This window comes from Dermochelys coriacea, chromosome 7, assembly GCF_009764565.3.
Source record: "Dermochelys coriacea isolate rDerCor1 chromosome 7, rDerCor1.pri.v4, whole genome shotgun sequence".
In the NCBI taxonomy this organism is placed as follows: domain Eukaryota; kingdom Metazoa; phylum Chordata; order Testudines; family Dermochelyidae; genus Dermochelys; species Dermochelys coriacea.
The window spans coordinates 10128673-10153696 of NC_050074.1; the positions used below are offsets into that span (position 1 = coordinate 10128673).

At 38.6% G+C, this 25024-nt stretch overlaps 1 protein-coding gene across 50 annotated transcripts in view; it reads right to left on the reverse strand.

Moving 5' to 3' along the window:
• Window positions 1-25024, reverse strand: part of FOXP1 (forkhead box P1) — a 510145-nt gene that overhangs the window by 61475 nt on the left and 423646 nt on the right. For 24 of the 50 annotated variants that reach the window (XM_043519289.1, XM_043519293.1, XM_043519288.1 and 21 more), the window contains 2 exons: window positions 24390-24543; window positions 18188-18392 (listed from right to left, as the gene is read on the reverse strand). In XM_043519289.1, the coding sequence (XP_043375224.1) occupies window positions 18188-18392; window positions 24390-24543 (359 nt within the window). Of the gene's footprint in view, window positions 1-18187; window positions 18393-20873; window positions 20925-24389; window positions 24550-25024 lie in introns of all 50 variants that reach the window. The other 26 variants (XM_043519263.1, XM_043519262.1, XM_038408275.2 and 23 more) reach the window with 2 other exon arrangements.

The window sequence follows — 25024 nt, forward strand, 5'->3', positions numbered from 1 at the left end:
TTGACTTCCCTGAGAACTCTTGGGTGATTACCACTGGTCCCAGTGACTTATTATTGTTAAGTTTATCAATTTGTTCCAAAACCTCCTCAACTGACACCTCAATCTGGAATAATTCCTCAGACTTGTCCCCTGCAAAGAACGGCTCAGGTATGGGAGTCTCCGTTCCATCCTCTGCAGCTAAGAGGGATGCAAAGAATTAATTTAGCTTCTCCACAATGGCCTTGTCTTCCTTGAGTGCTCCCTTAGCACCTCGATTGTTCAATGTCCCCACTGATTGTTGGGCAGGCTTCCTGCTTCTGATGTACTTCATTTTTTTGCTGTTAGTTTCTGTGTCTTTTGCTAGTTGCTCTTCAAATTCTTTTAGGCCTAATTATACTTTTACACTTGACTTGCTAGAGTTTGTGTTTCTTTCTATTTTCCTTAGTAGGATTTGACTTCCAACTTTTAAAGAATGCCTTTTTGCCTCTAACCGCTTCTTTTACTGTTTAGCCATGGTGGCACTTTTTTGGTCCTCTTACTGTGTTTTTTAATGTGGGGTATATATTTAATTTGAGTCTCTATTATGGTGTTTTTAAAAAGTTTCACTTTCATGACTGGACTTTTAATTACTGTTTAACTAGCTCAATTTTTGTTAGTTCCCCTTCCTGAAGTTAAATGCTACGGTGGTGGGCTTCTCTGGTATTTTTCCTCCCACAAGGATATTACATTTAATTACATTATGGGCACTATTAACAAACAGTTCTGCTACATTCACCTCTTGGAGCTGGTCCTGTGCTCCAGTTAGGACTAAATCAAGAATTGCCTCTCCTCTTGTGGGTTCCAGGACTAGCTGCTCCAAGAAGCAGTCATTAATGGGGTCTAGAAGCGTTATCTCAGCAAGCTGTCCCAAAGTGTCATGTACCCAGTCAATACAGGGATAGCTGAATTCCCCCATTATTACTGAGTTTACTGTATTTATAATTTCTCTAATGTCCCTGAGTATTTCACAATCACCATCAGCATCCTGGTCAGGTGGTTGGTAGGATATCCCCATTTCTGTATTACTGTTCAAGCACGGAATGTCTGTCCATTCTGTAGAGATTCTATTGCACTGTTTGATTAATTTAAGATTTTTACTAGGTTCGAATCTATGCTTTCTTTCACAGATAGAGCACAAACTACTCTGTCATTCCTATATATTTTGTACTCTTGTATTGCCATTTCCCATTGATTATCATTGTTCCTCCAAATTTCTGTGATGCCTATTACATTAACCTCATCCTCATTTAACATCAGGCACTCAAATTCACCAATCCGAGCATTTAGATTTCTAGCATTTGTATACCAGCAAAATTTGTCATTTTTTGTTGTCTGCCATTATGTGATGCAACTGACTGGGACCATTTTTCATTTGACTGTTTCTTTTCAGTTCTTACCTGTACTCTATCAGTGTCTATCCTCTCCTCTTCACTAGGATATAGAGAATCCCCATTAATAGAGCCTTCCGTACATGAATTATTTGGCCTCAAAATGCAGAAGATAACATTAATTAACTAGGAGTCTGAAATAGGAGACATTAATCATGTGTGAGAAACTTAGTCCTCCTTTGGGATTCATAAATAAGGCTAGAAGGTGCCATTGTGATCATCTAGTCTGATCTCCTACAAAATACACAGGACTTGAATCCCAGATCATCATATTAAAAGTCTGATGCTCTACTGACTGACCTATCCAGGCTCACAACACATTTGAGCCAGGGATGGTTTTAAACCATACTTAAAGTTTGTCAGCATAAGTAAAGGAAAGAGAATAAAGTACAATGAAGCACGGTAACATAGATATCTCTCACAGGAATTGCAATATTGATCTAATGGTAATGGCATTAAGGATAGAAAAACACTCATTGTAAAACTCATCATCATTTACAAACCCAAACACATATTCAATGTACCTCACACTATATATGTAAGATATGATACCTGCCTCAAAGAGCTTACAGACTTAAGACAACAACAGGGAGATGTGGAAGAGGCCAACAGGAACAATAATGATCACAGATACTTAGTATTCTTATTTCCCCAATCTACGAGGCTCTATCACATTTGATAGACTGCCAACTTGTTCAGGTTTTATAGAATGATATATTATTTGATGCAAGATACCCCATTTTCAGTCCCAAATTTGAGGAGATATAGGCCCATTTGGAACTGACCCTGTACTTCTGTGACTTGCCGGTGAATTCTGTAGTTACTCAAAAAGCAAAAAAGAAAAACGAATGATAATAAAGTCATCTGTGTTTGGCTACAGATAGGTGAAAGGTCAAGAAATGTGAGGTGAAAACCAAAAAGTTAGAGATCCATATTTCACTTAATTAAGAAGCAAAATGGCAAACTTAATGAATCAACTATACTGATCTAGTACTGACCACAAATAGCTTTAAGGAGAATTAATGAACAACTCTGCCTTTTTCAAAATGTGGCAGTTTTCCATTCAGAATAGCTCATCTAGTTTACCTATATTTGTTTAGGAAGGGGGAAAAAAAACCTAACCCCTCTCCACAAATCATTAACCAATACCAATGGAAATTCATGTTTTACATCAAACTCATTGGAAGAAATGGGAATAGTAAATTAAATTTGAAATGACTGCAACTTCAGACAAACCAGATTAAAATTTGTTGTTCACAGGCTGAAATCCAGTCTGATGTTTTTTACTTGTGTTCACATACACTCTCACTAGCACATATATTTATGCAGATGACTAAATATAGAGCCATTCTGTAGATACGCAACATGCGGTCCCAGTAATGCACTGAAAAACTCAGACACCCTAATGATCAGCATCAGAGATTGCAGGCTGGCCAATCTTGGGACCATTTGCTGGGCAGCTGCTTCAAGAAAGTTACTTCACCAAGTGTAGCTAAACAATCAGATTAAGAGAGAATCAGAGATTGACTACCCCATCTCTGTCCCACCTGTGTGGCCTCCTGCAGGAGAGCAGATGCAGTGAGGTCCCTTGGCAGAGACATTGTGACAGGGTGACAGAGTACGTAGAGACCTCAATACCTTTCTGCTGTAGTGGATTACACGTAGCAGACAGACTAGATTGTCAGAATGCTCCCATCTGACCCTAAAAATCTATTAATCTATGATAGAATATCTTTGGTTAACACTCAAAATTATGAAGCTCTAAATGTGCTATGCACTTTTTCCAATATGCATATTATTACCCCCTACTTTTGACATCTCATGAAAACTGCTAAGCACTTGTATAACCACTAGTCTAACATGCCACTTTCTTTGGAGGATTCGAGTGCATCTTTCTAGAACATCTAGGAGAAGTGCTCGTCACAAAAACAATTTTGATTCTGTCGCCTCTTTCAGCTGCAAGCTACAATCTCCATTTGATTTTCCTATAAACAAAGTTTGCCCTACTATTTAAAACTGATTTTTTTTTCAATGTGGTGCCTGAATATCATCGTGAAGAGCACATCAGAAATACCTAGACAAATATGAATTGAAATGCTGGATTTTAAATTCTATCGTTACTAACTAATGAGAACAATTTCTCTCCTCTTTGTAACTTCACTTCATATACTTGCATATCATAATCACATCCTCATACTGCCTCTATTTTTCCAGGGTGTAGATCTTTAATTCCCTTTAATCTTTCTTCATAGCCCATTCCCTCCAAACCCTTTATCATACTAGCTGCTCTCTTCTGTATTTGCTCCAATTTCTCTTTCTCCTTTCTGCAGGATAATGCCTAGTCGCATGTCTTATTCTGACTGTGGTTTAAATGGTGCTTTGTACTGTGTAACAGGGAAGAAGAGTCTTAAATGTGACAAACATGTTTGTACAGCCCAAGACTACATTTACCTTCTTAACTATGGGTTGTAGCAAATGCCTCACTTTAATTTGTCAGGTTTCAGAGTAGCAGCCGTGTTAGTCTGTATTCGCAAAAAGAAAAGGAGTACTTGTGGCACCTTAGAGACTAACAAATTTATTAGAGCATAAGCTTTCGTGAAGTGAGCTGTAGCTCACGAAAGCTTATGCTCTAATAAATTTGTTAGTCTCTAAGGTGCCACAAGTACTCCTTTTCTTTTTAATTTGTCATGCTCTATAGTACCTACATCATTTCCCACATAACCGATGCTTATAGCTCATGTGTCATTTTGAACATGTATTTTGGATTTTTATTACCTATCTGGACAACTCTCCACTTATCCTTGTTAAATTTCATTTTATTCCGCTCTGCACAGTCCTCTAATTTATTCAGATGATGTTTGACAGATTCAGTATCTTAGGATCACATTTTTCTCTAATTAAGCTAACACTTTGACTATTTTTTCTTACTGATCTTTAACACAGCAATTCCTGTTGCTCTTGCATACAGAATTCGTGTTGGAGAGAGGAAAGATCTCCAGTCTTATTTAAGCACATGCCTAACTCTAAGCATGTAAGTAGTTCCGTTGACTTAAACGGGACTCGAACTTCAGTACCTTATGCAGAAGATCATATGTACCAGCACATTTTCTACAGTAACTTTAAATGTAAGAACAGAATGTGAGGATGGGAAAGACTTCTGCCCGTATTGCCTGGTCATGTGGTCAATTAACATGGACTATAATACTTTAATATTTTACCACTATGATTCCATAGGCACAACAAAAACAGCACAGAAGGTGACTGTCACATCACATATACACAATGAATTTGTTTTGTATGCCTCCTTCCACTAAATAACCTTGCAACTTTTTTTTTTTTGTAATTTACAAGCCATTTTGTAAATATACCTAAAAGTGTGAGGAAAATGTATTATAAGAAAACAATGAAAATATACTAAAACTATTTCTGCCACATGCTTTCCCCCAGGGAAAATTATAAAAAGCACCAAAATTCATAGGATAGAAGTCTATCTATTTCCTCGGAGAAGCATGGTGAATCATACAGGTAGTGTAAATACCATATGCTGCTGCAGGTGTTAGGCTTTCTATTTGTTTTTGTTTACTAAAAGGAACAACAAATAGTCATGCTAAAGCAGAACAACATTTGGCATGAAAATCATAGATACCAGAGCAGCCATACATTTTGCTTTCTTGTTAATAACTTAAAGCTTTTTGAAAGACACACATTTTCCACGCGCTCCATTGGGGAAATCCCTTTTGCCATACTCTGTCCATGTTGTGATTGTGGGCTGGCTCCCATTCAAGGACTGGTTCATCACAAGATACTTGGGTATGTCTATATTGGAAAGAAAAACCCACGGCACCAAGTCTTAGAGCCTAGGTCCATTGATTTGGACTCATGGGGCTCGGGTTGAGGGGCTAAAGATAGCAGCTTAGATGTTCCTGCTCAGGCTGGAACCTGTTGCTGGGTTTCAGAGCCTGAGCAGGAACCTCTACACTGCTATTTTTTAGCCACACAGCCCGAATCCCATGAGCCTGAATCAACTGACTAGGGCTCTGACACTTGGCACCTTGGGTTTTTTCTTGCAGTGTAGACATACTCTTAGACACACTCTGAAGACTTGCTGAGAACATATGCTCTTCTGAAAAGGTATACTCAACTTACGTCACAAGTAGAGCATGTGAAAGAAAAACAGTAGCACAACATAACAGAAAAAAAGGGAAGAAAAGGACCATGCTTGTGTATACAGGATGTATATTTATGTATACAGGCCATCTACGGCTATGCAAGTTCTGAGTTAATTCACAGTCTAAACAACTAAGAAAATGTTTCTTCTAAGAATGATTTCCTGTAAACTCTGCACTGGTATGCTGCAAACAGAACAACCACACTGGTAGAGTTAACCATGTGCTACTAAGAGTAACCAAAAATGAAACCAGCAAGATTGTTCTGGAATTTGCTCTGAGCTGAATTTTTTTTTATTAATGTTATAACTCTGATTCTACAATAAAACAAACTGCAGAACATAGGCTGCTGAGAGTTAAAACCTACTTTTCACACTACATTGACCAAAGCACCCACAGGCACAGCTACAATGTCTTTCTATGAATGGGACAGATTGCCATATGGATGCAGACACTGAACAAGCTGTACAACTCTCGGCGACAAGTGCCTAGGGGACTGTCCTATATTAGCACCACCTGTGCTGTGGAAATTGCACTCTGTATATGAAATGGCATTTAAGGACCCATCAGGATGTTATTTTTGAGTACACACAAAAAGGAAAATTACAGTTAAAAGAATTCTCTGGCTAGCATATCTGTTGCTCAATTCCTGAAATAGTTTCCCAAAGGAATAGTTATCGTCTTTATTCACACAGCCTGAAATGACAAGCTGCAACATGTACTAACAATTTCGCTTTGTGTGCTTACACCATTGTTTTAATGAGCAAAATATACTTTATAAAATACATATGCCTCTACTGATTACATAGAAGAAAATAAAAAAAATGCAAACACACCTTAGAGTCACCTGCCATATGAAAAAAGCACATTTGCATTTCACAAATGGCATCTGCTTAGATGTGAAAACCAAGCAACATATGATAGGTTGGTTTCCCCAACAATATGCAGGCACAAACTCCATTAACATATTATGGGATTTCAGTATGCGTCTCTTCACTACCTTGAAAATATAACCCTATTTGCCTTAAAGTAGAATAATAATAATTAAAACAAAAGTATGCCAGATTAACACAAAATTTTTGGGGTTGTGAGGGAAGGACAAAGAGATCTTTGTCTCTGTACCATTTCATGTCAATCCTGAATGAGAAGAAATTCCTCCTTCAATCCTTAAAAAAATACAGGATGCCAAGAAAAAGAAAAAATAAATGGAATTAAACAAAAACAGTTGTAAAATGATCATTACAACCTGGGGTAAATGATATCATTTTACTGAAAAACTGATTTTTCCATTAAAACATGGTGAAATGGATGAACTGTACACAGCTTAAGGATGGTGTGTTACTTTAAATGACTCTCAGTATTTTAGTGGTAAGACGTATTATGTGATATAACAGCGGTCATACTCAATGCTGGAGTTTTACTGAACAGCAGAGTAAATAGTCCTATGAAAATCATCTAACTTACTCCTCATTTTTAAGACATTTTCAAGGGTGTTTCTTTTTCCTTCCCCGATTGTTTTCTGTGTGACTGAAAATAATACAGCTCTTCATCTCCCTGACCAGCTCTTTCCAATAGTTAGCATATCTGGAGCATATACTGAGAAATTATTCTCTTGCACACAAGAGAACAAAAGAAAACATGAATCCCATAATTTAATGTAAATAAAAAAAATAAAAGATGAGAGGTCAACTTTTAAGACCAATATATAAACACCTTTAATTGAAAGAGAAGACATTAGTTGGACACTAAGTACTGAGACAGGAATGTGTTACTAAAATTCTAGCTGCCACAATTAAATAAAGTGCACATATGTACACAATTAGCAGAAAACCATCAGCTATTTATTTGGTATGTAAAAAAACCATTAAGCTGCATTAAACAGACGTAATTATCTGAGCTGCAAGAAAAGGGCGGAGATATGCAAAGTACTCAGATATCAAACAATGATCTGTTGGCCAGATGGAGGTACAAAACAATACATATGCTAAAATTTGGAAAAGTTCTGCTGTGTGTCTGCCAAGGCTCACCCAATCTATTTAAAATGTTTTGGGTTTTTTTCATATATTAATTTAGAGTTGGGAATTGTATAAGTGATCATTATTACACGAGACCAGAAACAAATGAACCATTCAAGTTAAGAAGTTCTCTGATGTCAGGTCAGGTTCCTGAGGACTGTAAAGTAGCAAACATAACACCATTATTCATAAAAGTGGCCACATGATAAAGTAAGCAATTACAGACTGGCTAGCTTAATATCACTTGTGGAGGGAAATCCTAGGAACAATTTTGTGGGATTTTGTGAGAATACCCTGAAAAATATAATTTGATTAAAGACCTCAGACATGGATGGATGAGGAAATGGTCTCGTGTTAACTAATTTGCTAGCATTCCTCAAAGAAATGAATATCACAGTAGATGGTGCACATAGTAAATATAGTCGATGTTATATATTCTGATTAAAAAAACCTACTGATAATGAAAATTAGCAACTATGGACCTGGGTCATGGAAGAGGGAATTTTTAAAAAGCAGGTTGGGTAGAAAACTGACTCTGAACAGGAAAGCAAATGGCAATTAATGGTATCTTCTCTAGCTGTAATGAGAATGCCAATTGTATGCTGTCCTGACAAGTTTTAAGCTATGCAGAATTTAAGTAAGATGAATATATGGAAGGAAAACAGGAAACAGATCCCCAGCTTGCATAAAGAGTCATAGCTCCTCTGGCATCAATGGGGCTGTGACAATTTACACCAGGTGCAACTCGGCCCCACAAAGTTTAGCCAACCTGCTTATACTAGATACCATAAGGAATGAGGCAGCTAGATGCAGAAGGTTTTTGACCATTTAAGTGGAAGTTTCATATAGGCTTTAAAAGAACAAGTATATGCCTGGGGTCAAAACAGAGACTTTGGATCAAATTCAACTCTGGAATAACCGAGTGTAACTGCATTAATGTCAATGGACTGCACACACTTATGTACCAGGGATGAAGCTGGCCCAATATATTAAGGGCCAGATTCTGATACACTTACTCGCTCACCTATTCTTTGAATAGTTCCATTGAAATCCTGGCGTAAGGCACTTCTCAAGGCTGTAAGGCTGATCGAATCAGGCTCTAAATGGCACAACCCTGCAACACAAACCAAAGTCTAGATGCTCCCCTGCCCATGGGGATGGTTGGAGTTGGTCCTGCTTTGAGCAGGGATTGGACTAGATGACCTCCTGAAGTCTCTTCCAACCCTAATCTTCTATGTGTCTATGTAAAAGTGCAGGAGACAAACAATATCCACCACCTCTTGTGAGCTTCCACCCAACTACATCATCTGCTCAGTACCACCTGTATTGTGGAAAAGAGAGGGGCTGGCATTGATTATTAGAGCAAGCCAAGCTCCATGGGTAATATGGTAATGTCCATGGTAACCTCATATATATATATAAAGCCAAATGCAGGGTCTGCTGACGTCTATATGATCCTCACTCCCCCCAATTCTTAGGAGGAGGGTTGGTATGTGGAGCAACTTTTTGATGCCTTTAGCTGCCCTTCCCTATGTGGCACCAAAACTCTCTTATGTAGTATGTTAAAGACACAGAATTATTGCTAGGCAGGGCTGTAATGACTTACAATGCTCACTGCACTGTTATCTACATTTAGGAGGGAAATCTATCCAGTGTGCATGTTCCTAACTCCTCCCCTCCTGGCCGACCTTGGTCAGGCAAAGCTGCAATTGGAAGAGATGTGGGTGTGATAGGCAGGAGGACACCGCTTTCCCCTTCAATCCTGTTACGGTAGATTCTCCCTAACTTGGAGCCACATGCAATGGAGGGAATCGCATGCATTTCTGTTGTGCAGAACACAGAAAAAGGTTGTCACAGTTGGCCTACGGAACAGAGCTCAGCCTTCCTTTAAGGCAGAATGTAAAGTGAAATGCAACTGAAACTCAGATTTTACAAATACCTGTTTGGACGGAAGGCGGAAGGGGGTCGAAGGAGGAAATAAATCGGATGTAACCTAATAGATGTAGGCCGATGTTAGAGGTATAAGGAGTGCATACTGATGAAGGTTTCAAAAACCAACTGCATAGAAGAAAGTGGATGTAGAGGAGCAGATTCTCCCTTGCCCTGCATCACTGGCACCAGTGTAGAATGAGTGCCAATGACTACACAAGAAGTAAGGCAATGGATAATCAGACCCCGGGAGTATATAGGGACAATAGACCGAATTATTTCATCCAGACTATTAATAACGGGCCACATTCCGTAGTCTATAATCAAGCTGAACCACTATTCACTCAGTTAAGGGCCACTGAATTTAGCCCAATGATTGGTTGGCATTAGGGCTGCCAATTTTGATTGGACGTATTCCTGGAGATTTTATCACATGACTATCTTTAATTCCTGGAGACTCCAGGCCAATCCTGGAGAGTTGGCAACCTTAGTTGGCATGCAAGGTTAAAACAAACACTATATATTATGCTTAGTAAGCAGATCAATGGTCTGCCACGCCACTACCCTCTCCTCCTTTAGATCCTTCCTCAAGACTAATTCCTTCCGCAATGCATGCAAGTAAATAGTCACATAAGTCATCTACTTATTTATTCCATTTATTTATCCGATGAGTTAACTGCCTGCTTATGTGGAGGAAAGAGATTCAGATATGGTAGAAAAGGATAAAAAGACAGTAAAAATGAGACCAGGAATTCCTGGAGGCTTTAGAAAGGTTTACTGGACAAATAGTTTTTTCCTGTGTCTAGTAATACTATATCATAATTCACATATATAATTGCAACCCTCAAACTAATAGAACTATTTTAATGAATTATTACATATATATATGTACATGAACAAGGACACCTGTCATCATCTTGTTGTTGCAATCAACACAGAGCTGCAGACTTAGAATTGACACTCTCCAGGACACAGGAACAAAAATCATATTGCCCTAGATTCTCTCCTGTGGCAAAGCTGCTTTTTTTTTTTTTTTTTTGGTCTACACTGCTGGCGCAAAACAGCCCTAAAGTCTACAGATCCATCTAAAGAAGGATCGCCCCCAGCATAGGAGGATTCTCTGGTGACAGGGGATGGTATAATGAAATTGCCTACAAAGGCAGGTGGCCCACTGGTGACTGCCAGTAGTAAAAATCCCCAACTGCTGGAGATGGGACACTAGATGGGGAGGGCTCTGAGTTACTACAGAGAATTCTTTCCGAGGTGTGTGGCTGGTGGATCTTGTCCACATGCTCGGGGTCTAACCAATCGCCATATTTCGGGTCAGGAAGGAATTTTCCCCCAGGTCAGATTAGCAGAGACCCTGGGGTTCTTCTACATTCCTCTGCAGCTTGGGGCATCGGTCACTGGCAGGTTTAAACTAGTGTAAATGGTGAATTATCTGTAACTTGAAGTCTTTAAACCATGATTTGAGGACTTCAGTAACTCAGTCAGAGGTTAGGGGTCTATTTCAGGAGAGGGTACGGTTCTGTGACCTGCAATGTGCAGGAGATTAGACTAGATTATCACAATGGTCCCTTCTAACCTTAAAGTCTATAAGACACAGAACTGGTGTAGCATGTGCTTCTCTACACCCCAAAAATTCCAGCTATCATACCAGCCTCTTGGGATTGCTGACAACTGGCATAAGTTACAGCAGCCTGAGGATCGCTGTAACTTATGTAGGGGGACTGGATCAGTGTACAGACACCTGAGAATACTTGAGGACGTTATGTGTTACATTACATAATAATAGTACCATCTAGCTTTTCATAAATTGATTTCAAAGTGTTTTACAAAGGAGATCAGGATCATAATCTATTGTAAACCTCTGGACAATTTCAGATCATTTTAAATGAGTCATGCATTTAGATATACTTTGACTTAAAATACTTATGTACAAATACTTTAAACATGTTTATGTTACAGCTATGACAACACCCCACAACCTTTAAAGTAAGGAGTCACATACATAAAACACGTTAGCAAATACATTTTTGCTGCCGTGTTAACAAAATGCATGAATTTCTCCAAAATGAAGATGCAGTGGAACAATATGAAAAAGACAAGGTATTGCCCTTGATGCTTCTACATACAGCAGACGTTCTTAACTGACTTTACTTATTTACTTACTGTGAAAAGAGCGCTTGTTATTGCAGAAACCCAAATGCTGATAAGATGATGAGAGGTTTGCATGCTAGTTGATAGTCTCACTTTTTCTTTTCCTTTGTGAATACAAGTATCTATAACTAAATATTTCCCTTAGGGTACTGACGACTGAGGTATGTTTATTGCATTGAGTGAATTTTTATATATTATATATATATATATATACACACACACACACACACACATTATATATATATATATATATATATATATATATATATATATATATATATATATATATATATATATATATATATATATATATATATAAAATCAGCACAATAAACATTATTAAATTGTCTGAGTAAAATCAAAGCATGAAACACACAGGCAGTGCTGAATTCTAATGATGCTGAATACCCATGATTGCATGGGGAAAGGATCTTAACAAGCCTTGATTTGAGCTTTGGCATCCGCCTCACAAATCACACGAAATGTTCTCCCTTTAATAGTGCTGAATATTGATAAATGTCTCTGCACGCCACAACAGGGAAGTTGGTCTCTATTGGCAATCTTTACCAAAGTGTGTTTTTTCCTTCTCAACACTCAAGGGTTTACCCTGAATGATTTAATTATAATTTTCCTTGTGTAAGACAAATTAAAGAGGAGAGTAGGAGTGTCATGCCAAAGAAGATTATTTATCTCCTTAACAGATTGCTATGCACCAAACCCCAGAGCTGCTGCTGCTACTTACAGAACTGGGTGCAATGTGGGACAAAAGCATAAATGTAATATACATTTAAAGACAAAGTGAATGAAAGCATTAACCCATTTTTTCTAGCTGGAATTATAACATTTAATTAAAAAAGGGTTTCTATCAAAGTAATATGCACAGGGCATTAAAAAAACAAAACCAACCCTCTTAGCCAACCTTTCTCTTTTCTTGACCTATTTTATAAATTGGGAATACCCACTGCTCCAAAATGCATTTGGTTCCCACTTGAGTCTCCTGAAGCTGTGCATGGACATCCAAGAGAAGATTCGGAGCATAGGTGGTTGAATTTTCTATTTGTCTAGCTGTAGAGGAGAACTGTGATCCAGTTCTGGGTGACTGTCTCCACTGATTAACTATAGTTGCCATCACTGCCACCACCATCACAAATCTGAGCCCCGATCCACCAATCTGATGTGTGCAAGCAGATCCTTATGCCTATGGGTATCCAGCTGCAGGACTGGGGCCTTAGCTTGGTGACATCTGAGCATGGTAAAAAAATAAAAATAAAAACAAAAATTATTTCCCCCATTCTTTTTAAGTACTTATCCATTGCTCAAATCCCTTCGTCCAGAACATACAGTGATGACACTGATCTCCAAATCGTTTTACACAGGTACTTCTATCTCCACTGAGCTCAGTGGAGTTACTCTGCTTTACAGCATGGTCAGCAACAACAGAATCAAGTCCACAGGATCAATAACGCCACAAAATCCAGAACAAAGTGCCCCAGTAACGTGTGCCAGGAAGGAGGAAGATGGGGACAACAATTATGGCAACTCCATAACCAGCTTGCACCCCTAAAGCTCACTCACTCCCTGTCCAAAACCCCAATGCGGGGGAGGAAAAGCTTTATGCACACCCTACAAGCGAATATTACTCCTACCCGCATGTGATTATTTATTGCAGCTGGGTGATCATTAGTGTGTGGCTGTAAATGGATTAATTGTTAGGGCATTTGGAGTTTTTCCTGTGTTTTTTATTGTTTAAATCTAAATCAGTAACTCCGAACTGGGTCAGACCAAGGCTGACAGCAAGTTTCACTGGTCTCACGCTGACGATGCCCTGTCACAAGCTCCATTTCTTTTAAACAGGTGCAACTCCCCTGATAATCAACCCACAGATATCACACGGGGGCGCGAGGAGGATGCCATCTGGGTTGCCCAAACCATGCAGGACTCTCTGGTTCAATACAAAGTGACAGACTATGGAGCGCTTGTGCAATGTTTCCCCATGTGAAACACTGCTCAGTAAGTGGGCAGTTGTGTTCTGCATGAAGTCCAGCTTCCAGATGGTCTCAAAGTCTAGTCCCATTGCAGTGTGTGTTACAACAACTTAGTCCGGAAGTAGCACACGCACAAATATCTGGTGCTCCACCCACACGTGAAATGGAAATGTACATGCTTGTCAGTTCCTACTGATGCAGGGAAAAAAAAGAGGGGGGCACTTGGCTTCACTGGCAACTTGAGCCCCCAGCAACCCCTGGGGGATCCAGCCAGCCCAACCAGCAGATCTGCATAACAAGTGGTGCTTACATTCCTCCAGTCAGGATGCTGATTTCATCTTTGCCAAATCTTCCTGTGGCTTTCCACATTCTGCTGAAATGAGCTCCATCTTACCAGGACTGAGCCACAGCTAGTTCACGCTCTTCTCAGCCCCAATCCAATTCATGCAACTGGCTGTTCTGCTGAATGAGCTGGGTCAGATGGAATAAAAGACACAGGCTCCAATCATAGAATATCAGGGTTGGAAGGGACCTCAGGAGGTCATTTAGTCCAACCCCCTGCTCAAAGCAGGACCCATCCCCAACTAAATCATCCCAACTAAATCAATCCTTGAGTCCAGCCATGCAGTGCTCAATACAGGCCCAAGAGGGATTGGGGGATAAAGGGCCTGTAAGTGCTGGTCCTGTTTCCTCCTCTAGACCCATGCCCTATGTGCAGGGGAGTTTCTCCTGCTGGAGGAATCTTCACTTGCCCCAACTAGTGCAGCTTTGCTACTCTTTTGAGCCACTGCAGCAGTGCTAACGTGTTGTAGCAAGGGGCCAGGATCTGGCCCACAGAGCTGGGAGCCATCGGTCAATTTTAGGGTTTTGTACTAGTGCCCGTCACATCACTGCGGGTCTCAACAGCTGTCTAAGCCACTGCAATCCATTTTCTTGCTTACCCTCCTAGAGGTTTCAGGGTGCCAGAGAGGACAGGCAGGGCACCAAGACGAAAATCTGCTGTGCCCTCAGAAAGACCATTCTCCGGGCAGAAAAGCAACTGCCCCAAACTATCCACAGGATAGTGTGTTGCTAAGAAAGGAACTTTCTGTGCTGCCAAGGAGTTTGTGTACTGCTTGTAGCTTACTACTGAGAAGTGTTAGGTCTAGACTGATGTTCAGAAGTGCCATTTGTACACTTCCTGACACACCAGACCATATCCTGACATCCCTTCCTATTTGAGCAAAATCTGCATTTATGTCAATATGGGTTTTGACTGAGCACTGAGGGCAGGATCAGGTCCATATTCTTATTTCCCAAGTTTAATTTTTCAATCTGGTATTAGATGAGAACAAAACTATGAAGTCTATGTTCTCTCTGCTATTATTCTGTAGGTTTCTTCCCTCTGTTTGCTTTTAAATATACATCTCTACCCATAGGAAGGGTACTTTTTTCTTATTACTCATTCACCACCCTGAATACAGGGATGGTACACAAATACTCTTTCTAAGAGGAAATGAGTGAAATACATCTAAACAAGAAGAGTTTTGTGTGTCATGTGAAATCTAGGCAGGCACCACAATGCCTGATCAGACTGCTACAGAAACCTTAAGTGCATCAGTAGGCATTCTTCTGTGTATAGTCTCCTGTTCTCCTTATGGATAAAGATGTAATTCAATCACTGCAGCAAATGGACGGCATAAACCTTCAGTACCTCAAATAGAGAAAGGCAAAGTGAAGTCCAGAGCCCTTTTATTTTAATTCCCAACCATGTTTGTATTTTTATGTTTTGATAATAAAGGGAATGTAATAGATAAACAACTAAGTACTGTAATAAGCTAAAAATATATTGTGTATTATAAATCCAATTGAGGTTTTTTCTAAGGTCTCTCACTAACCTATTATATCTCAAAACATTCAGCGATATACTAATAATTTTTTAATCAACTGTGTGGAATTTCACTAACAAAACATACGTATCACCTTGTTTGTGAAAGGTAATTGCATTCAGACCAACATTTATAATATACTGTATAGACAAAATATTTTCAGCTCGGCTTTACAATAATATGGAAAGCAAGTTCCTATTTCAAAATTGATTCATAAATCCATTGCATCATAAATCCCATACATGGCATAAATAAATTGCTTAGGGAAGTTATGGAATCTCCATCATTGGAGATTTTTAAGAGCAGGTCAGACAAACATCTGTCAGGGATGGTCTAGATAATACTTAGTCCTGCCATGAGTGCAGGGGACTGAACTAGATGATCTCTCAAGATCCCTTCCAGTCCTATGATTCTATCTCCACTGTGTTCCTAACTTAACGTAGGGAGGGACCTATTGTTTCCTACTAAGTGAGGGTAGACCCATTCAATTGTGTCGTCTTTAATTGTTTTAAAAAACGGAGATATTTTGAAAAAATACAAGAGTACAAATATGAGCAGAAAATCATAAAAACTCTTCTTGTTCAGCTTTACAAGAAGCAAAGATACAATCTAATCATTTAATGAAACACTATCAAGTTAGTTTAGTATCCCATCTAGTCTTTCATGGAAACTATATCCTGGATGGTGTGTGTTATAACTAGTACATTGGTTTCATATCTATATATGAATGTACACTCATATGAATGTCAGTGTCCTTCCTATATAAGTTACAAAATTATTCCTACTGTACATAACATCTCAACAGTAATTTTCTCAAGGATGTGTTCTTCTCTATATTATACCTCTACATAAACAGCTTGATTTTCTTAATGTTAGAAAGATGCACGATATGTTCATGTAGTTTTCTTTTCAACATGCTTTCAATCACTGGAATAACTCCCAGGCTTGAAAAAAAATCACTCATCCACTTCCCGGTGAATAAAAGGGGTGAAGGAAGAACAAAACTATCCATTTCTGTGGAATCTAGCTTTCATCAAAAACTAAACATTTCTATGCTAGTGAAGAGAATCTTCTGAAATGTCAACTAATGTACACAGAACTGTCTTCCTTAGTCTGCAGACCCAGTTCCAATTAGCAGCCAAGAGAAAAGCAAGACTTTGGTCAATCTCAACGTTGCTGCTCAGAATCTCTGTGGACAAAAGGGAAAGGGAAAGGAATCGTGTCAATTTCACTGTGCTGCTTGGGAAAACTATGTAGAAAACCAGAGGCTCTTTGGAGGAAGGATGGAATAGCAGAGATATCCTGTCTCCAGCAGTTGGCAGGCTGGTAGAAGGATGAAGATTACTGTAGGGGGTTCGGAGAGGAGGATCTCCTTCCAGCAGCTAAAAGTAGGTGAGAGTTCATATGAAAGATAGAGCAGGCTCCATGACTGGAATCCCAAACACACCTGTCCATCATGTCACTGGGGATAGGAACTGCACTTCTCATCAGAGCATGCTGTAGGACCTCACGAGGGGGACATCTTTCATTTTTCGTATCAGTCTCTGGCTAGTAAGTGTCTGGTATCATTTTTCAAGCACAGATAAACTCTCTTTCGTAGAATATAAATCTTGGTTTGACACGTGTGCGTGCATGGGGTTCAGACTAACCCGTAAGCCTGAACTCTTACAGTAGCTTTCCAAACAAGAACAATAACTGCCCTTTACTTAGGAGTATATATTTCACTGTAATCAATAGTTAAAAATACAACGTTAAAAGTACCTTATGGAAGTGATGCACAAGTTTCACGGGAAAAAAAACCTCAATGAAATAGCCTTCACATCAAGTGGAACCATACTTAAGAAGCATCTTCAACAGACAACCCCTGAATTAAGCCACCACTTTCAAACTACCACGCAGGCAAGTACAAATTAGTTCAAACTTTTAAAAACCAACCCTGTGCCAGTGATCTGAATTTACAGGTACTTTAAAAGATATGTTGCACTTCTTATCAACCTGGAGAATTCAAGTCTGCTCTGTTTTGTGGGAGTGGGTGAGTTCAGAAGATCTGCAACCATATAACATAATGTAAGATAAGGAACTACAGCATGGTAACAAAAGCAAGTTATTTATGATAAAATCGGTGGTACTGACCAACTAATTATTCCTCACCCCTGATTTAAATCCCTAGGGCACATCAACAGTAACACTAATGCCATGTTGGAAAAGTTAAAACAATTATAATCGTCACATCACAGATCATATTCAATACAGTTTTAATAAACTAATCATGCATGCATTTATGTAACAGTCATCCAATCAGCAAGCCATAAAGCCCTAAACAAAAGGGCCAAATTCTGCCCTATCATAAATCTTTTGAAAACTCACTGCAATCAACAGGAAGAGAAAGCAAGGGCAAAATGTGGGCCAGGTTGTTGGCCATCATTGTAAATAATCTCACGTTAAAAGAAAAGGAGTACTTGTGGCACCTTAGAGACTAACAAATTTATTTGAGCATAAGCATTTGTTAGTCTCTAAGGTGCCAAAAGTACTCCTTTTCTTTTTGCGAATACAGACTGACATGGCTGCTACTCTGAAATCTCATGTTAGAGTCACCAATATCACAATAACCAGATACTGATTTACACGTAGATATATGTAAATTCTACTAGCACCTACCTCTCTCTTTTAGGAGTGTGGACCGATAGCTGTCCATTAGTTGAGGCATGTGGGTTTATTATTAAGGAGGTCTTAGAAGGTGCTGAAGAGGAGACACATGTGGTGGAGAGGTCCAAACTGCTGTGGTTGTTGCTTGCTGTTTCCTCTGCTGTATGAGAGCTTGTCACTTCTTTCCAGAGCTGCTGCAGTTCTGTTGGAATCATGCCTGAAACAAACAAATTGGATAATTAAATCAATTAACAGCTAATTCGGCCCTCTTAAAACAGTAATTAAATCAAAGAGTCAGTAAACAAAGCCTAATGTTAGTTTTCCGTGGGGTTTTTTTTTTTTTAAACTAAAGGCTAATACAGAAGTAACACTTCATGTTTCCTGCTAAACTGATTAGCACCCAACATGTAGTTCCTATTAAAGCAAGATTTCTCGGGGAAAATATGTGCCATTAATTAGTATTTCTATGATTTTTGTACCAGAGGGCCCAATCCCAGAGTCTCTTTGGAGACAGAGCTCCAAATGAATTTTGCCTGCAAGATGACTGCAAGAAAGTGGGGCCAGGCTATACTCTGCAGCCATCTGAAGAAGTTTTGTTGTGTTTTTAAAAAAATAACTGAATACATTCTAATTTATTTTTAGAGCCAAGGAAGATCTTCATATAAAAGTATTCAACTGTGTTATTATGACAACATGAATCACAATATGACTAATTTTGTGCTTTAGTTTTAAATGATGACAAATAGCTTTATTATTAAATACAGTTTTTATTAATCACTTTTAGACATAAATTATGAAATCATATTGTCTTCCAGGAATGCTTTTCAAATTTTAACAGTCAAATTGATTATACTATGATTATTTCATTAACACACCTATCTTTCTCATTAATTTTGGTTTCTAGTACTGCTCTCTTAATTGATGGATGTGTCTATTGAAAAACTGTATAACTTTCTATAAAGTAACACTATTATTACTGTCATTTCTTAGATCAATGCTAATGAGCCATTCAAAAGGGAAATGAAAACATAAAATAAGCTTCAAGAAATGTTGTTTCATAGTAGCATCAAAATGGACACCAGCCTTATTTACAATATTCAACCAGCATTCCAGGTGAGATAACTTTACACAACACCAGTGGGATAAAATTCATCCTTGGTGATACATCAGGAAGTAACATGGCCCAATACAGCCTGGACTCTATACTTTGATCATGTTATAAACATAATCTTTATTCAGAATGCATGATCTAACACCTCACATTCTCACATCACAGAACATTTCAATGCTATTTCAGAAGGGTATGGGAGAATAAAATAAGCAGAAGTGATGGCATCTTTTTAAAGACATGTAAAACATATAAAATCCTGAAGGTTTTTTTAAAAAAATCTGCTTTAGAGTAGGACTTCCTGGGTATTTGGTCCAGTGTTCATTGTTTCAAGGTGTTGTAATGCTGCAGCTATCCTAAGGAAATCTGCCATTTTCTGAATACACAGCCGCAGCTCAAACAGGCGTGTATCCTATCAAACCTACGGTATTGGGAGGGGGAGGCAGTATGCATTATATTCATTTGAAACACATAATAAAAAATGCCAAGGTCTAAATTTAATTTATTTTTGTCATTTAGAATACAATGGATAGATAATCATCTCAACGTGATCAGCCAAACATCTTTACTTTGCTAAACTGTTAAAGATTTTAATTATGCTAGCTTTGGAGAGCACTGGTCTAATGAGGCGATAGACTCCAGAGAATCTAAGTGGTTAAGAACTGTGAAATGAGTCTGATAGGATTTTTTTATATTCACCGTGGATCGTTTGCATATCAAAGAGGAGTAAATTATTGCACGACAGACCAATAACCTTCCCCGCCTTTCTGAGAGTAGCATTAACAAAAACAGTTGGTCTCTGCTAACGGTTTACTACCAAAAATGCAAAAATGCTTAAGTATCTGCAATTACTATATATTATAAAAGAAGCTTCAATTTATACATTAGGTGATCAGACAGTCTTAGGACACATCTATCGCTCTAAAGCCAAGTCATTTTTCTTTCATACATATCAAATGCCAATTATATTTTGATGGATTTTGTCCCAAATGAGCATTTAGTTATTAGACATATTCAATTATTACTTGTCCCCTGAAAATAAACCTCTGAGGCAAATTAAACAAAGAGAAAGGTCAGTACACAAGACTCTGTCCTGTTTTGCTGCATCTGGGCGATTATTTTTGAACACCTTGCAAAGTGACAGTGTGGGATGTATTTTTAGCTAACATACTTGACAGGACTGTCTGCATGCTAACAATTACCTGTGAATAGGGCTGACCCTTACACCACTGTTTATTCAATTGCAACCAAAGTGAATAGGCTTGTCTGTTGTTGATAACATATTGATACGAGACCACATGAGTCCACGACACCGATTTTTATTTTGGAGGGATAAACAAATAGAGACAGAATAATAGTCCATTTACATTATTATTATTATTTTCCACTATCTGTAGACAAGTAGTAGATTTTTAACTGGGAAAATCTTTTAGAATTCATCTACATCATTTTTAGATGTATTAATGCTTCATTTGAAGACAAAGCTTTTAAGTGTTATAGCAATAACCCCCTCCCCCAAAGTCAGTAGGTTTGTTCTACACTTAATACACAAGCAAAACTCATATTAACATTAATGAGAATTATAGTCACCTTTCAGCGTATGAGGGCAATGTTCAGTTTGGAAGTGGAAGGCAGCAAATGCTGTGTAGTAGAATTGTAGGTAATAAGAGCCAGGGTTTCAGCTCAGACGGGATTAGATAACAGAATTGTAATTATGACATCATATATATACACACAAGTGATACCAGTTACTTTTAAATGACCAAATCACTTGGTTAGAAAGCAAAATTTAACTCTTCAACAATATTTCCAAAAATGATTCCTAACTTAATTGTTAAATTAACAGCTGAAAGATATGCTTATTGCTCATCAATCTAAATGGTTCTTAAATACAGTGCCCCTAAACACATCTTCCAAAATGATGAACAAATGCTAAAAATCAAATCAAATATGCCCATTAACATAATAAATGATATAATTTACCATTATATAATTTCACTTTAATATTAAGGGCCAAGTTTTAAATCAAGCCTCTAAAATTGCACGTGCAACTATCTGTGGCCACAATTATTTATGTCTGCAACTTTGTAAGTGCAAACACCACGATTTAACTGTATACCTGCTTAATTTGTAAGAGCAATCAGACAATTAGATGCCTCCATCCTATTATTCGCACCCAGCAGTGATCTGAAGTGAAATTTGATCATTTAATTTTATACCCTGATTTTGAAGAACTAGCCTTAATAGTTCAAAATGCTGCTGACATTGGGTTTATTTTAAAATTGTTGCTGTGTACAGATGTAAAATCCAGATTATAGATGTGTCCAAGTACAAAAAACTGCGAAGATTACAAAAATATAACATCAGAGGATGTGCTATTTTGTATAAGACAATAGACAAGTGCTGAAACAAAAATGTAGTTTTAAACAATGAACGAATTCTGAAAACCAAAACAAAAATTACATATAAATTGTGGTTCACTCCTTGGGAATGTTTATTAATATTACAACTACTATACGCCATCTAAAATATGACTCGGTAGCAAATGCTTTAATTTGTCATCAATACAAGTCTACATTTACTCGAGGTTTGTGTGTGTTTTACAGTATTTGTTCCAGTCTGGCAAAATATTCTGAAAAGAAAAGGGTACACAAGAGATACTTTTTAAAATTAAAGCATTTTTACAAATTATTTTAAACCATAATCCTGGCTCATCATTGCATTTTTCAGGACAACTAGTCCCTTTCATTATGAAAGAAAATGCAGGCACGGGTTTAAAAAATGTATGTTGTGGGGACAGTTGACAGATTACTGTTCTTGGAACTCAATTTCACAACCCCAGGTATCACTGGCTCAAAGACAAACTGAGTTGCTCAACCTCTTTTTGTCCTTGTACCTCCATACCCAGGTGACCATGTTCAAGGAAGCAGAAAGTTGATTTAAACCTCATAATGACATCAGTTTTAAGCCATCATCTCTCTCTCTGATGAAAAAAAAAATGTGTTGTATTCCAACCTGCCTGAATTCTCAAGTTACTTTTTTCTTTTAAACTGAGTCCCAGTTTCACAAGGGATGATATCAACACTATAGTTCATTTCCCCACTAGAATCAGACCTCTGAAGCACCTTTGTTTATATTTATGTGAACTCTGGCATGCAGCTAGGCACCCCTTAGGTTTTAAATATGCTACTTCCTAATGTTGTAGGGACTAATAGTTATACTACACTGCTAACCATATCAATCAATGCCATGACTGCTGAATTACCTACTGGTGTCTCTGATGTGTTACTGCACAGATTACACTTCATGCATCACCACATTCATTTCTTTCACATTACACATGAGCGTGTCTTGTCACTGCCCAATTGCCCTCTTTTGGACAGCTTAACTGATGTACTATACAATGAACCTTACTGAGCAAACTTAATAGTATAGGAGCTGTGGGAAAAATTAGAAAGGTTGAAGCTTGAGTCCAGTGGGTGTGTAGGAACAGCTTGCGATGTTTCCAACAATAAATCTGAAGGTGTAATTAATGCACGTTGTAACATTTTGCAAGTACAAATGGCATAGCCTACGTGCCTTTTTTCTGGATTAGTTCCGTACTATTGCTCCCCACCCCATTGACAAAGATGCACTAGAGGAGAAGTAAATATCAAAGGCCCAATCCTGCAGCCTTCACAGACACTGTCTCCACTGAAATCAACGGAAGATTTGCGTGCGTGGCAAGTCCAATGTCAGACCTCCATTATTAGGCAGCCAAGGCATAAATGACATATGCAGAATTTAATTTCTTCAAACTGAAGTTAGGAAAAGGATGGAAGTAAACATGTGGCCCAATCTGGCCAATGAGGATTCCATCACACTAGGTATCTCCCTACGTCCACTGAGGAGAGAACTGCTGGCTATATCACCCTCCCTCTCGCAGCAATATGTATATTTTAGGGGGAATGGGGAGATAAGGAAGTATAACTTCTTCCTTCAGTTTAAGTGAGTGTATCTGAATATAAATGCACTACAGGGTTTAGCAACTGGTAGGAGCCTTGAGGCTAACAGCTTTGAAGAAACCAAATCATTCAACCTGAGCTGACTTGAGAGGCTAAGGTGACTCTTTAAATTTACAGACATTTTTTTGTGGAGGAGGGGATGGGAGAAGGGAAGAGAAGACTCTTCAGAAATACCAGCATTATATTTTAAAGACCTGCTCCTCCTCAAGCCATGCCAACTTTGAACAATCTGCCTTCTTAATAAGAACAGCCTGGGCTGAGGCTGTCTCAGTGTCTTAAGGCTTGTAACACAGATAAACTCAGTGAAAATGAAGTAGAGAAAGAATAAACTAGATTTTTACCGTTCTCAAAAGTATTGCTAAATAAAAAGGACCTATTGACACATTTAAAAAAATCTTTAATAACCTAAGTACTTCAGAGGAGTACTAAGTTACTGCAGAGTATGCGACTATGGAAAGATGCAAGGGGTCTAATTCTCAATTTATGACAACATAATGCTACTAACTTCAATGGAGTTAATCCCAATTTGTTTCAGTTTGAGAGGAGAATGAAGCTAAGCCAGTTTATACCAGCTGAGGATCTGGTCCACTGTGTGTGTTCTTAGTGCAGAATAAAGGCATAGAAAACAGGCATAGAAAAATCCCAAACATTCCCACCTTTGCTCAGATCTAGAGATAAAAGGGAATCAAACTTCCAGTGATTGGTAATGTTTGGGTCTGAGTTTCCCATGTCTGATTTCCCGTCAGGAAGGACGTGAAGTGCCGAAACAACACACGAGAGGCTGTTCTCCAGCTATTCCTAGCCATGACCAAAGTGCCAGCAATCTTTCTAGCAAGGCCTATTCTGAACAAATCTAGATTTGTAGACCCAGGAGGTTCAAGTCCAGCCTTCTGGACGCTCATGCAAACTCAACCCAGACTCCATACTATTTGCCCATCTCTAGCTCGAGCAATCCAACACTTCAGCGTTGTGCTTCCCCAGAACAGCTACAAACCTTCTAATGAGTAACCTGCCTGTCAGTTCATTTTAGATGTATTTGTTGTCTTCTCTAATGCCCCGAGATGGAGGTTTACAGCTGGTGGTTCCCAGACTGCACACGTACCTTGAGCAAGAGGCTGCAACGGGAGAGCAGCTTGGCCAGGCTGGATTGTTAGCAGACCTTGGCGCTGCAAAGACAAGAGATGCTGCTGCTGCAGTTGTTGCATCTGTAAGAGCTGCTGCTGAAAGGCCAACTGCTGAGTAGCCACTTGCTGTTGCTGTGGCTGAAAGGGGGGGAAAAAAAGACACATTTGTCATTTCAGCACTAAGTATTTATACAAGGTACTTAAATGGCTCCCAGTTTCAAAACACTTCATTTGATTATAGTCATCACCAAGAAAGGATATTAAATGGAGGCCCTGACCACTTCTCATTAAAGATCCCAAGTCATTATTTCAGTAGTAGTGTTAACCACAGGTTGTGGCCAAATTCCACGTTGGGCAATTACATTCTTCCTACCAAAACTCCCCCTGCACTTTACATGAAATATTTATTCTGCATTTCTTGGTCTAAGTTGTGATATATTGTACTACAGAAGTTTCACCCCTGAAGTGGTCGCATTTTGGTGGTGAATAAAGCAACCCGTGTGTAGTCTGAGTCACTTGGTGATGCTTCAGGATGAACAGCGTGAATATAAATGGAAAATCACATTGCAAGGTCATATCATACTTAAGAGGAATGAAAAATAATCTTGTGCCA